Raw genomic sequence first — 15,903 nt, forward strand, 5'->3', positions numbered from 1 at the left:
ACTTAATTCTGTTAAAACGCACATATTATTTGATCTGTGGAGTTTATTCAAATTGTCATTTTTACAGTTGTTTTAGGTTTTGTTGACATTACATCGTCATGGTAACGAAGTTGTAAAATTGGCTATTACTACACAGAAAAGGTTAGTACGTGATTTTTTCACACTAAAATCATGTTTACACATGTATAGTTTACATATTGTGTCTATACTTTTGAAACTGACTATTTTAACATTTACAGATTGGCTCCATTCACTTCCATTGTTAGTGCCTCACTGTGACCCTTTTTTTGCTTTTTATTTTTAAGAAAAGAAGGGGCAAGTCAAAATTATGCTACAATTACTGTTGATTGAGCTTATCTTGTATTTAACCCAGAATATCCCTTTAATAAAACATAATGGCACTTGGAAATGAACTGGTTAAAGGCAAATTTGCTTAATCAGAGTGACTTGGTTTCTTGTTTACCAAGAAAACAGTTCATTGTCTGTATCTGTTCACACGGATGTCCTCACACAACTTCAAGTGTGTAGACAGAAGAGAAGTCTGTTTACATAGAAAGGACAATGTATGAACAGAAATGCAATAAACTGTTCTGACAGGGACTTTAGCTATTTCTATCCCCTCAGTGACATGTGACTCCCTTCATCTACACAACAAACTGCACCACAAGTTTGTTTTTATTTCTATATTATTTTATATTTCATCATAAATTAAATAGTAGTGATAATCTGGAACATAAATCTATGTTAACATTACCATGCTGGGTTGTCATTGTGGTCTCATTTGTTGGGTTGAGAATCACAGTTCACTGTAGCAGTGCAAAATTGTCCCACCATAACTCACCCCTTTGCAAATTATTCCAAACCCCAGTATCTATACCAGAGCTTCTATGGGAGCAGTGGGTGTAATGCACCCATGCAGGGACTTTTCTAGGTATAAGCTGCATAAATAGCCACTTTGGGCCACTAAGGTCCCTGCACCCCCCTGTCGGTGATCTGTAACCAAGGAGCCACTAACCCCTCACTTGCTTAGGGCCCTCTAAGGCTAGAAATGCCACAGCACCCATGGACAACTAAGACAAACCAATTTAATATATTGGTATTATTTCAAGATACTATGTCTTGATCTTGCTCCTAACACAGTCAACATACAGTATAGCACAAAGATAAACATTTACAGTTGCACTGAAATTACATTTACACAACTGTAAGACCAGTGGCATCAGAAAAATGCACACCTTTAAGAAATCTGGCTCTATAATTAAGCGTCTGGATAGCATTTACACAGTAAATATAGCCTAAACATTAGCAGCCACTTCATACATTTCTCAGTTGGGTGTAAATGAAAGAGCTTTTTTGTTTTTGTTGTTGTTCTGCAGCGTACAAACCCCCCAAAAAACGTAATTTATCAACCATGTGACCAAGTACAAAAGTTAGTTCCTTGCCACCGTGGCCAACTTTTGGTAGAGGGTGGAGTTCAATCAGTTCAGTTGTCCAAATCATTATAGTCAAGGCACTGAAACAGGAGACTCGCGTTTCTCACATTGCCCAATGCCCACCATGTCTGCGGCACTGAAGTCTTGTTTTGTTCTCCTCGGCTTCATCTTAGCGTACATCACTTATTTGTTATTGGGAGCGCTTATTTTCTCTGCCATCGAGCGGCCCGTCGAAGAGGACCTGAAAGCAGACCTGAGCTCTCTCAAATCTGAGTTTCTCAACCTGAGCTGCATCAACGCCACGGCTCTGGAAGTTTTCTTAGCAAGAATTTTACAAGCTAATAAATACGGCGTGTCAATACTTGAAAATGCCTCAGTCCGCACAAACTGGGATTTGGCGTCTTCTTTGTTCTTTGCCAACACGATGGTCACAACAGTGGGTGAGTTGATGGTGTAAAACTGTTTTGCAGTGATGTTTCGCGTTAATTCAATGGACGGATAGTCTTGTTGGTAGTAGAAGACCCCTTCACCCAAACCGCCTAGTACAAGTTATTTTAACACTTATCTAATGGATACAGTAACATTAGGTCAAACTGCCCCCTGAAGAACACACCCTAGTAACGGCCCTGTACAGAATTATGGTTTTATTAAAGATTGCGAGTGTGGTGATAATGAGTATTTAAAAAGTTCTATAGACTATGGTTTCAAACGATAAGTTCAGCGATTTGTGGTGTTTACCATAGCATCATTACATGTAGAATGGGGCATCGTTGGCTTTTAAACTTTTTACACCCAAAAATGAAACTCTAAAATAAGTATCTTTGTTTCATCATTAAATGGACATGTTGCAGATTGTATAACCATTAATGTCAATATAAATACATTTTTAAATAAATTAGATCCTTTTTTTAAGGGATAGATACCCCAAAATGGTATAGAGAACATAGAGAACATGTATGTAATTTAAAAATTGCAATACATTTGTACTAAATCACAAAGTCAGCGTAAAAGTAATCCATAAGACTCCATAAGACAGTGGTTTAATGTATGTCTTCTGAACCGATGCGATCACATTGGGTGAGAAACAAATCAAATTTAACTCCATTTTTTATGATTAATATCCACTTCAGAAAGTGAAAGTGGAGATTTATAGTAAAAAAGGACTTAAAAATGAATCAGTTTCATATCGCTTCTAAAGATATACACAGACATTTTTTTTTATACTTTTTAAATGAAATTATATAGTGTTACTGGAAAAAAATATAACTTTTTTTTTTTATATACTGGGGTCCCTGTGATTGCTGAGGTTCTGTAAAGGTTTGGAAACCCCATGTCTAGTTCAAGGTTCATTTTGTAGCGTATTACTGCAAATCCTCCAAACTTGGCTCATGTATCCATGTTGTTCTCAAGTGTATTTTTTGGTTACTGGAATCTATATCAGACTATTTTTCACTCTTTTGAATTTGGAAATAGTGCAAGCTTTGTTCACTTTGTCTGGCCTTCTCAGTTAGACTTATAATAGCAGCATGGTTACCAGAGGCTTTGACCTGCAAGCTTTTCTTTAATTCAATGTTAACCTGTACAGCTGAACTGAACTCTGTATTAAATTACACTTAAGTTTTTTTTTGTAAGGTAATCTCATGCATTGTATTATTAGCACGTTAAGGATGCAGTTGTAGCATCTCGCAAGAAGTGTTTTGACAAGTTTGTGATTGTGCTGGCTTTTAGTTGACTAGTAGGGGGGTTTCAATGGCCAGTGCTGATATCTGGATCAAGAAAACAGGAAGGCTGATATATTCATAATACAATGCTATGATGGCAAATGGTGTACACACAATTGCTGAAAATACAGAAAGTTATTTTACAAAATATTTACCAAAAATAATGATTTAGCCATTGACAAGGCTATCTTTAAATTTTTGAAAGTGACACTATTTGGAATGACGTCTTCTGTTCATCAGCCAAGTGGACATGTTTTTTTGTATTTATGGTGATATTCTCAAATATGGCCAAATATCGGGCAGTTATTAATGGGTTAATGGGAAAGACTTCAATGGTTGCAGTTGTAAATGTTCTTATATGTAGCCAAATATACAACGTTAAAGCCACCTGCCTAATATTGTGTAGGTCCCCCCTCGTGCCGCCAAAACGGCGCCAACCCACATCTCAGAATAGCATTCAGAGATGATCTTCTCACCACAATAGCACAGAGTAGTTATCTGAGTTACTGTAGACTTTGACAGTTCGAACCAGTCTGGCCATTCTCTGTTGACCTCTCTTATCAACAAGACATTTCCATCCACAGAACTGGCGCTCACTGCATGTTTTTTGTTTTTGTCAGCATTCTGAGTAAATTCTAGAGACTGTTGTGTGTGAAAATCCCAGGAGATCAACAGTTACAGAAATACTCAAACCAGCCCATATAGCACCAACAATCATGCCACGATTCAAGTCACTGAGATACAATTTTTTTTTCTCCCAATTCTGATGGTTGATGTGAACATTAACTGAAGCTTCTGACCCGTATCTGCAGGATTTTATTCACTGCTGCCACACGATTGGCTGATTAAATAATCGTATGGATGTTTGTTGGCGCCAAACGGGCTGGTTTGAGAATTTCTGTAACTGCTGATCTCCTGGGATTTTTACACACAACAGTCTCCTAAATTGACTCCGAATGGTGCCAAAAACAAAAAAACATCCAGTGAGGGGTAGTTCTGTGTATGGAAACACCTCCTTGATGAGAGAGGTCAACAGGAAAAAGTCTACAGTAACTCAGATAATCACTCTGTACAATTGTTGCGAGAAGAATATAATCTCTGAATGCTATGCTGATGCGCGTTGGCGCTGTTTTGGCCGCATGGGGGATCTACACCATTTTTGGCAGGTGGTTTTAAAGTTGTGACTGATCAGTGTAGTTAAAAAGTACTCTTTCATTTTCTTTCCCAGGATATGGCCACACTACGCCACTCTCTGATGCTGGTAAAGCTTTCTCCATTTTGTACGCTTTGATCGGAGTCCCTTTCACCATGCTTGTGCTCACAGCCTGTGTCCAGCGCCTCATGCACCCACTGACTTACAGACCTATCTCCATGTGCCAGAAGCGGGTAGGCCTGCACCCACGTACTGCCAGTGTTGTGCACTTTATTGTGCTGGTGGTCCTTGTGGTGTTTGCCTTCTTTGTGGTACCTGCAGTGGTGTTCAGCACCATAGAAGGATCCTGGTCATTCTTAGATGCCTTCTATTTCTGTTTCATTTCCCTCTGCACCATAGGACTTGGGGACTTTGTGCCAGGGGAGAAGCCAGGACAGAGTCTCAGGGGTCTGTACAAGATATCAGTCATGGGTAAGTGTAGTGTCCCCATTCAGAGACAGCTTAAAGGGATAGTTCACCCAAAAATAAAAATTCTTGCATCATTTACTCACCCTCAAATTTTATTTTTTGGGGTGAACTATCCCTTTAAATATCTAGATACAGATATTTATTTTCTCTTTGTGGCAGGGGTGTAAATGATGGATGGGTAATGATGGACCGAGTAACAGGTCCTCACTGAAGGGGGACCCAAAGAATGGCTTCATTGATATTCCATTATATTATCATTTGTTATATTTATATATTATACTAAAAAATATATATATATATATATATATAGTAATAACATGCTATTGGTTGTTATAAAACTTTGAAAGTTTTCTACCTGTAAAAATGTAAGCGTTCCCCTATAATCTGCCTTGTCTCCTCCCATGTTAGCGACCCCCTCAACTAAAGCGAAAGTGGTCTGGACCATCAGCCAGTGCGCGGTCCAAACTGACTATACATGATGTACATTGCTCCATTAATGTATTTACAGAAATGTATCCAAAATCTGACATTCAAAAGAAAAAGGAGCGGAGAAAGAGCGGGAGGTACCAGAGAATTTGAGTTTTTTACAGAAGAAAAGTGTGCCATACCTGTAAATGTAGCTGCTTAGGTCAATATATGTTTGATATTATGTTCCAATGAACAATTGGCATGCTCCAAATGCAAGAAAAAAAAATGCTTTTGCTGAGAGAATAAAATGGAAATATTCACCCGGTGGTAGATAACATTATTAGCAACTGCATCATTACATGCTCTTCATTAAACGGTGAACAACATTCAGATGCTTGCGTAATAAAGTGACGTGCACAATTTAAATCAAACTGACAACATCTGCCGCTTGTCATGCAATATAAACATTTTACTAAAGTGAAAAATTGACCTTCAGTGTTTATCTATGATGGATAATTTTTTTTTCCAGAACTTCATGATACATGTGACATTTTCCTCTCATTAAGCCACCAAAAGAATATGTGAGGAACAAAATCACCTGTCATTGAGCTCAGATGCCATTGTCTATTTAAAGAGACAGTAACGATTTAGAAATCATTGTAAATGGAACAATCTATATATGTAAACCATAAACATGTAACCTATATATGCAAAATAATAAATGTAGATTCAATACATTTATTGGTGGAATATAATCAAACTGAAAATTTTTCAAAAGCTGAAATGCAACCATGATGAAAAACCGACTTTAATTGTTATTGTTTAAATTGTCAGTTAGCATGTTAAGACTTTCCATAACGACCTGAGAGCAAAATGTCTCAGGATAGACTGAACAACCTGACGCTCTTCTCATTTCAGAAATGTTATGGTGAATTTGCTAACAAAAAAAACTAGACTGGATATTATCCACCCCACAAACCCAAATTGTTCATGGGGCCCTAAAATAGTTCTGTGCCTGGAGCCCAACATTTGTTGCTTGATGGAATGTTTGTTTTACAGCATTGTCTATTCAGTTGTGAAGTTGTATTTGCTCACTGAACAGTTTTTCCTTAATCATTTCAAAATGGCGTATTTCCTTTTACGTCACCTTGAAAGATCCTTTTCTTATCTGTGTGGAGGTGTGGTGCAGTGTGTGATTATGACATTGGCTGTCATAAAAAGAGGACTAAACTACAGTATATAGTTAACATTTACTTGAAGAGACTAGGCAAAATTGAAAGGCATTATTTGGGAGGTATTAAGCCCTAAAACTTCTCTTAGGCTTAAGGAGAGTTTAAGTTAAAAACTAACGTTATGCCATTTGACAGTTATACACTCCAAATAACTAATGCAGCGTCATTGATAATAAGAAGAGATATGCATCGATGTGCTTGTGCATACACGTCATTGCATATTCTCTTTTGCTGAATCATTTTCATCAGTTTTTAAAAAACAAAAACAAATATAGCTGCAAGCAGCGATGGCGGGCCCAAGCCGGTGGCACCGCCACCCCCGTGCCTTTAGGGTTGCTGTGCACGATGGGCAATAACGTAACCTCGCTTTGACTGTCGAGAAGATGTGTGCTGTAGACCTTGCATCAGTGTGGGCTCTGCAAAAGTGCGCATCGAGGGCACATATCAACCACAAAGTATGCGTGAGCACCCTTCTGATACCTAAAATGAAAAATGAGACACCCTACGGTCTCATGGAGTTAATGGACACATGAAATAAGTACACAAGACTGAAAATTCATATGAAGTGTGCCATTTGGGACAGGGCCTATGACCGTGAACCACAATAGTCACATCTATGAGGTAATTCAAATGTAGAATAATTTTTAATGTCATAGGATGTCATAGGCCAATATCTTTTGCAGCACTTAAATGTGTTAATCCAGAAGGCCAGTATTTATCTGGAGGTCTTTGTACAGGTTTATTAATGTAATTATAATTTACGCTTATGTGTTCCTATGATATGCAATGGAAGTACATTTTTATGTTTAACATGGGTGTATTCACAATACATAGCATACTGATATCATATTTTACGATTATTTATCATTATGTTAAGTAGATCATTAAAGTTAAGATAGTAAATGTATTTATATATTTTGTAGTAGCTAATATAACAAGCAAGTACACTGTGGGAATTATGAATTATACCAATGGAGTCGTATGGATTGCTTTTATGCTCCCATTATTATGCTGTCCTTTTTATTCATAAATTAATTTCCTCGCCACGGCCAAAACGTTGGAGATATCAAAAATCCATCCGCAATGTAGCATCCTCAATGTCTTGACTTCATGCTGACCGAGTTTGGTGGCGATTGGATTAATTCTCTAGGAGGAATATATATAATTCCAGAGCATGTGTTTCCAAACAACCTATAATAGCCGACTTCCTGTTGGGCTGGCGTAAAACTTAGAGCACGAAAGTTGTTCGGCCCGATGAGATCTAGAAGTGTTCCAAGTTTCATATTATTACATGCAAGCATGTTTGATATATGGACCAAGTTTTCAGACCCCGTTCAAGGGGCGCTGTCAAGCCCCCTGCCACGCTCGGGTACCAGCTTCAGCCCGGCCCCGATGGCCGCGGGTTCTGACCCGTGTGCAAAGTTTCAAGAGTTTTTGAGCACGTTAAGGGCCCCAAAAGTCCCGGAAACCTTGAAAAACAATATCTTAATGCAAATCTCACCCAACAGAAAACCCCTCTCCCTCCCCTCCCCACACACACACACACACACACACACACACACACACACACACACACACACACACACACAGAATCGCAGGTCTGTCTGTCAGAGAGAGAAAAATTCAGAGAAATCCACATTCAAACCACAATATCTGACTTTCTGTTGGTCGGAGCTAACGACTGTAAATTAGAAAGTTGTTCAGCTCGACGAGAACAATATACACGCCGAGTTTTGTAACTGTAGATAGAACTAACTAAGTTATAACACACTTCATGTGTCCTTTTTAGTCCTAAATCAATTTCCTCGCCACGGCCAAACCGTTCGAGATATCAAAAATCCGTCCGAATGTAGCATCCTCAATGTCTTGACTTCATGCCGACCGAGTTTGGTGGCGATTGGATTCATTCTCTAGGAGAAATATATATAATTCCAGAGCATGTGTTTCCAAACAACCCATAATAGCCGACTTCTTGTTGGGCTGGCGTAAAACTTAGAGCACGAAAGTTGTTCGGCCCGATGTGATCTACAAGTGTACCGAGTTTCATATTATTACATGCAAGCATGTTTGATATACTGGACAAGTGTTTGAATCCCATTCCAGGGGCGCTGTCGAGCCCCCTGCCACTCCCGGTACCATCTTCGCCCGGCCCTGATGGCCGCGGGTTCCGACCCGTGTGCAAAGTTTCAAGAGTTTTTGAGCACGTTAAGGGCCCCAAAACCTTGAAAAACAAAAATAAAAGCATTTCACTCATCAGCAAAATCAGCCCCCTCCCCCAGACACAGAGAAACGTAGGGTCAGTGGGAGAGGCAGAGAAAATTCTCCAAAAATCCACATTCAAACCAAAATATCTGACTTTCTGTTGGTCTGAGCTAATGACTGTAAATTAGAAAGTTGTCCGGCTCGATGAGAACAATATAATTACTGAGTTTTGTGACTGTGGGTTAAAGTATAAAACCAACCCCTCACTTTTGTCAAAAGGTGGCGCTACTGAGCCCCTGCACCACGCCCGTTTCTGAAACTTTGCACATGTCTACTGGCTAATAAATGTGATGTGTCTGTCGAGTTTCATGCAATTTCAAGTATGCTAAGAGTCTAAAAGCATCAAAAAAGAATATTCGAGTTTGAAGCATTGCCGCTGCAACAGTATCCAAGATATCAATAATCCTTTCACATGTCTACATCTGCCGTGTGTTTACATTACACACCAAAAGTTTTAAGTAAATCGGGTAAAAATAAGAGGGTGATTTCAAAGCATTTTGAAAGTGACACACTTCCTTCTGCCAGTTGGTGGCGCTATAACTTTGACTCACAATAGTCACATCCATGCGATCGGGCTCTTACAGCTGAACAAACTGCTGAAGTTTCATCGAGATCAATTAATGTATGCAGAAGTTATAACACACTTCCTGTTTCTCTTTTCGCGCCATCATTTCGTTTCCTCGCCACGGCCAAACCGTTCGAGATATCAAAAATCCGCCGGCAATTTTTCATCCTCAATGTCTTGACTTCATGCTGACCGAGTTTACGTGGCGATTGGTGGAATTCTCTAGGAGGAGTATTTCAAATTCCATTGCATGCCTTTTCCAAACAACCCTAAATAGACGATTTCCTGTTGGGCTGAGGTAAAAAGTAAAAGTATGAAGGATATATGAAACGATGAGATCTATATGTGTACCGAAGTTTCATATTATTACATGCAAGCGTGTTTGATTTATGGACCAAGTTTTCGGACCCGTTCCAGGGGCTCGTCGAGCCCCCTGCCACGCCCGGTACCAGCTTCAGCCCGGCCCTAATGGCCGTGGGTTCTGACCCGTGTGCAAAGTTTCAAGAGTTTTCGAAGCACGTTAAGAGCCCCAAAAGTGCCCCAATAGTCGTAAAAAAATAATAATCATAGTCATCCTAACGAAAACAATAGGGCCTTGCCTTTTCAAGGCTTGGGCCCTAAAAAACAACTTGCAACACAGATGAACTCTTCTTTTTACAAGGCAACCTCATTCAAATTTTCATGACTGAAAAAATGTATATGATAGTACAAAATAAATAACTTGCGCTTTTACAGAAGTAAATTAAAAAAAGTTATCATTTTTTTCATTTTTTTTTTATTTATTTACTTATGTTAAATGGGGATATTGTATGGGGATAATTTATCTTAACACTGTTGTACTACCGAGGAGTTCTCTGACTTAGTCCAAAGCACAATGTGCACCTTTGCATTTTCTCATACGCTTCGCAACATTGCACGCATGCTGATTGAGGTGTGAAGTTATGAGAAGTGAGAATGAAGAAACATCATGTGATATCTACATGTTACAATTTCCATTTGACTTCTAATAAACTTTTAATGGAGATTTAACATAATTTACTGCTAAAATATATTTTAATGCTGTGGGTTTAGACCCTGTTTTATTCCTTCTGTACTTGGTCATCTCTTATTGTACATTAGAGTGTTTGTTCCTCGAGCTGTTAAGATCTGTATGACCCGTTCTTCAGTACTTTCCATCTCTTAAGAGGATTAGAATTGGAAAAATTGAAGGTCTTTTGACAATCATGTGCTGCACAGTTGTTACTCTTATGCAATATATTGATTCATAGTTACATGAATATAAGTTTGATTTCATGAAACCCACAACTAAGCATCATTATAAATACAGAGAGACATATTGGGTGATTATGTCACAAGGATGTGAGGGGTGATGAAACTGTAGTGCAGAGAATAAAGAAATCTGCTTTTAAGAACCTGTTTTATAAAAAAAAAAAAAAAAGTCTATACCCCAAATTTGAGAGAATTTCTATTCAAACAATTTAATTCCAGTTTTAGGTCAGTTTCATTCAGCCAATATAATTTAGTTGGATTAGGTCAAATCAATGTACTATAGTACAACTTTATTTGGTTTAGCAAACAAAATTTACTAATGTATTAAACTTCAAACAATTTTTTTATGTTGGTCCAACTTTATTTTATCATTAGTATATGACGTTGAGCAAGTGTAAGGACAGTGAAACTGTTGCACTGTCAATTTGAGAGCAACTGCATATAGAGCTAAACAGCACTCGGATAAAACATCACTAGAAAATGAAGTCCATCCTCAAGCTAAACACAAGCGCCATTCTTCACCACAATGACAACTGTCCTAAACGCCAACATTAAACATGAACTAATCTCCTCCTAAAATAACACTTCATTTCACCCCATCCCGTCCAATGCTGGGAAATGGGAATCCCCTGCCCAGATTCATCAATGCTACAAAGAGTATTAAAGTAATCCAAACTCAAATGGATTAAGTAACTTCAATTTCACAAATTTAATTAGATAGAACACAATTAAATAAAATTGTGACAAAATATTCTAGAATTGTGTTGCTTTAGTTAAGTAAGCTGAACTACCTGCAAAAAGGTAGTTTTTATTTTTATTATTATATAGATCAGGGTTGCTCAAAGGTGTCCAGTCTCTAAATTTCCTTTCCAGCAAAGCTTCGAACATTCAAGGGTTTCAAAATAACTTCCACTGTTTCAGGAGCCAATGTTGTATGGATTTGAAATAAGCAGTACGCACTTTAATAAAATAGCAAATTTTTCAAGTTGCCAACCATATACCTTGTATGAATCAAATGAATATGTGGGGAATTGATTTACGGTCTGGGTGGAACCAGTCTTTGGACTGAACCATGCTGCACTAATTAGTTACCTCTACTATAGATGTCTGATGTCTGGTAACCGGAGTTCTCAATCATTCTTTATTTCTCTACAGTGTACCTGTTTGTGGGCTTGATGGTCATGTTCCTGGTGCTTCGTACATTTCACAAGCTTGCTGATGTCCATGGGTGGACTGCTTTCTTCCAGCTGCCAAGCTGTGATGAGGAAGATGAGGACAAAGAGCCAATAATAGAACGGGAGCCTGATGAAGAATCATCGGAGCCTGAGAAGGCCTCAGTTATGCCTCTGGATCCGAGCTCTCAAGTTTCCTATAACTCTATAAATGGATAAAATATATGTTCCCCAATCCTCTGTATTATTATAATGGTCACATCACAGTCCACACATTCCAAAAGGTGACTTGCATTCACAATGTCCTGCACTCGTAAATTGTGTCAACATTCAGTGGCTGCATGTTGAATTTTAGAAGTCAAGACAATTAAAGGGATAGTTCACCCAAAAATGGAAATTCGGTCATCATATACTAACTATCATGTTGTTTGAAACCCATATGATTTTCTTTGTTGAACACGAGGAGAATTTTTTAAAGAATATTGATGCAATTTGTGAATCCATACAATGAAAGTGAATGGTGATTGAGGCTGTCATCCATATCATTGTTCCAAGGAAGACAGTTAAGTCATACTGGTTTGGAATGATATGAGAGTGAGTAAATGATAGAGTTTTAATTTTTGGGTGAACTATACTTTTAAGTATAAGCATGTGCAATACAGAACACCTCACTGTTGCAACAGAACCAGTTTTGATGTTTCTGTCTGCGCAGACAAGGGACTAGAGCAATCATAACTTTTGTCATGAACCAAAGGACTTTTTCATTTTTGTTGTTGTCCCCCGTTTTGGTTTGCCAGACCTGGCCTTCAACCAGGGAGATTTCTTCAATTATCTTAAAGGGGCAGTTCACCCATAAATGTAAATTCTCTCATCCTTTTCTCACCCTCATGCCTTCTCAGATGTGAATGACTTTCTTTATTCTGCTGAACACAAAAAAAGATTTTTAGAAGAATATTTCAGCTCTGCAGATCCATACAATGCAAGCAAATGGTGACCAGAACTCAGAAGGCCCAAAAAGCACAAAGGCAGCATAAAAGTAATCCATAAGACTCCAGTGGTTAAAACTATATCTTCAGAAGTGATATGATAGGTGTGTGTGAGAAACAGATCAATGTTTAAATCCTTTTTTACTATAAATCTCCACCTTTGACCACCCCAAACCAGTAGATGGCTGAATGTGAAAGTAAATGTAAGAGTGGATATTTGATCTGTTTCTGACCCACACCTATCATATTACTTCTGAAGACATTGTTTAAAACACTGGTCATATGGATTATTTTCTGCTACCTTTATGTGCTTTTTTTAACCTTCAAAGTTCTGGCCACTATTCACTTGCATTGTATGGACCTACAGAACTGAAATATTCTTCAGAAAATGTCTGTGTTCTGCAGAATAAAGAAAGTCATACACATCTGGGATGGCATAAGAGTGAGTAAATGATGAAAGCATTTTAACTATCCCTTATTTTTATTTGAGTCATTCCTTAAAGAAAGTGAAGCGGTCTCTCCTTATTTTGAGCTGTTTTGTGAGTTTGTGACTGATGGCCTCTCTCAGTCTTCGTTTAAATGTATCATGTATTTCTGATGTATTAACAAGAGGATGTTGCTTCTTGCCGCCCATGCAATACTGGATTATTCATTAATGGTTGTAAAATGTATCAAGTACGTTTGTCCACAGTTAGTTAATGGTGGTGCTTGATGTCCTGAGAAATGTAGAGAACTTGCACTTTATTTTTGGCTTTATATGAGTTAACTCAATAATTGCACATCCAATGATTGTTATGCAGGACACAATCTTGTTGTCTTTATTGTAGTACTTTATTAAATAGTCTTTGTATCATTGCAATTGTATATTCAATGTTGGATGGTAGGGAACAAAAAGGTGACTGAGATTCACTGTGAGAAAGACAAATGGGGGTTTTAAGAAATGTATTCTCAGAAAATAAATAAAACAATTTTTGTTACTCTGAGTTGCTTTTGCTTGGTCAGGTCTGATGCTGTCTATCAGAAATGTATCATGAGTCTGTGAGGTTAAGTTAAAGAAGTTTTAGTTGACAGATCTGTTTTATCTCTCCCTAGTGTATTTTTAAACACTTTTAATTAGAGACATGGTTATTTTTTAATTCTATGTGGATTTTACAAAGGTGATGTGTGTTTATCACTGCACAGAAACCTACTCACTACCAGTGTTTGGTAAGTTACTCTAAAAAAAGTAATGAATTGCTAAATAATTACATCTACAGTGTCATTAGATTACTGTACTTATTACTCTGTCTGAAAAGTAATTGAATTACTTATTTACTAATTACTTTCTAAAACCCTTATCAACCTCAACCAGATGAGAAATACAAGGATATGCATGAAATTATTATTTAAATTCTCATATTAATCATATAAAATCAAATAAATTATTCTTGAACTGGCCAAATAATTTAAAGGGGCTGCAATAAATTAGAAATCATATATTTTAACATTAGATGTTACATTTCTATTTTAAATTCACTATTGTTTTATATGGAATTGTTCTTAAGTCTGTACAGTATTTAACACAATTACATCAGAAGTAACTGTAATTAAATTACTGAAAAATTACGAGTAATCCCTTACTTTAATTTTTCTATGAAAAAGTAATTTAATTACAGTAATGCATACACCCAACACTGCTCACTATAACAAAATCCCTTGCTTCTCTGTTGCAAAACTGTTTCCCATCACTCATATAGCCTTTGTAATTAACAATTGAGTACTACAAGTAAAAGAGTATTATCCTATTTTGTGCTTTTATGTTGTTTGATATTTAAACCACTTAAACAGTTTAAATAATTTATTTGTGGAAAAAAATGACATTAAAAAGGCATTGTTCAAGAATGGCGTAACTAACCTATAAGTGGCTTATTCTTGGTCACAGCATGTCCTGATGGTCATTTAAATATATATTACTTACATAATGCACTGTCATATTTTGCTCAGAACAATTGCTATAAAATATTTTTTTTAAGTGTTTAGTGAGTTAAACGAATTTATCTTAACTTCATCATATAAATAATTGTATGTTGAGAGGAATTGCTGAAAGAATTTTCTGCCGAGAGGCAACATTGTGTGACAGATGAATTGGATATGACTGATGTGCAGTAATGTCACACATGAACCCACTGCAGAGAATGTTGCAATTGTTCTTTTTATTCAATTTTTTAGTTATTTTATTTAGTTTTTGTGTTATCCATTATTAAACTGTCTACTTTTTAGTATTTGCATTGAAGTTAAATGGATAGATCACCCAAAAATGAAAATACTCTCATCATTTACTCACCCTCATGTCATCCCATTATTTCAGCTCTGTAGGTTCATACAATGCAAGTGAATGGTGACCAGAACTTTGAAGGTCCAAAACTCACATAAAGTCAGCGTAATGGTAACCCATAGGACTCCAGTGGTTAAATCCATGTCTTCAGAAGCGATATGACCAGTGTGGGTGAGATACAGATCAATATTTAAATCCTTTTGGGTGAACTATACCTTTAAATTAAGGTTCTATTAGATTGTATCACTATTACACCACTTTTAAGTGTAATGAAGTTGTTTTGCATTGTTCTCCTGTTATTTTCCCTTTTTGCATTTTGACATCCACTAAATGTAGTCATTCATTTTCACTTTAAATATTTAAATAAAAGGCTTTTATCAATATTTCTACTGTCGCACAATGTTGCCTACAAGCAACATAAAAATTAATGATATAATATATTTTGTAATAAATATTTTCTTTATTCTATGCAAGTAAATAATAATAATAATAAACATTTTAAACCATGATTTCATATTGCGTGCAGCAAAGGGTTAAGGCTCAATCTTGTCCAGTAACAGGTTATTTGAGTATGTAAAATCAGGGCTCCCATAGGCGTGACAAATTGAGAAAAATGTTATTTAATATTGTAATTCACAAGAGTTGGAAATATCTATAGAGAATATTAAATTTGTTTGCTCTTTATGAGGTTTTTATCAAATACATTTAAAAAATGATTATCCAGTAATCAAATGACTTGAAAAGTCAAGTTTATTTGGCGTGCATATGAACACTTCACAAAGAAAATACTTCAACATCACCTGCCGAACACAAGTCTCTATTAATAATTTCATATTTTATCTATTTCAAGTAAATTAAAAAGTATGGCATTCTCCCTAAAGGAGCACTTCACTTTTGTGATTCATGGTCATGTGATTGAA

General features: G+C 36.9%; 1 protein-coding gene across 1 annotated transcript; it reads left to right on the forward strand.

The window, feature by feature from the left end:
* The first annotated feature begins 1,451 nt into the window (after positions 1 to 1,451).
* Positions 1,452 to 12,459, forward strand: kcnk6 (potassium channel, subfamily K, member 6). The gene is made up of 3 exons (XM_052152512.1): positions 1,452 to 1,873; positions 4,383 to 4,778; positions 11,667 to 12,459. Exons 1-3 carry the CDS (start codon positions 1,549 to 1,551, stop codon positions 11,900 to 11,902), a joined length of 957 nt encoding a protein of 318 aa, XP_052008472.1. The 5' UTR covers positions 1,452 to 1,548; the 3' UTR covers positions 11,903 to 12,459.
* Positions 12,460 to 15,903: the final 3,444 nt, after the last annotated feature.

The sequence above is a fragment of the Xyrauchen texanus genome, chromosome 21 (genome assembly GCF_025860055.1).
Source record: "Xyrauchen texanus isolate HMW12.3.18 chromosome 21, RBS_HiC_50CHRs, whole genome shotgun sequence".
Lineage (NCBI taxonomy): Eukaryota > Metazoa > Chordata > Actinopteri > Cypriniformes > Catostomidae > Xyrauchen > Xyrauchen texanus.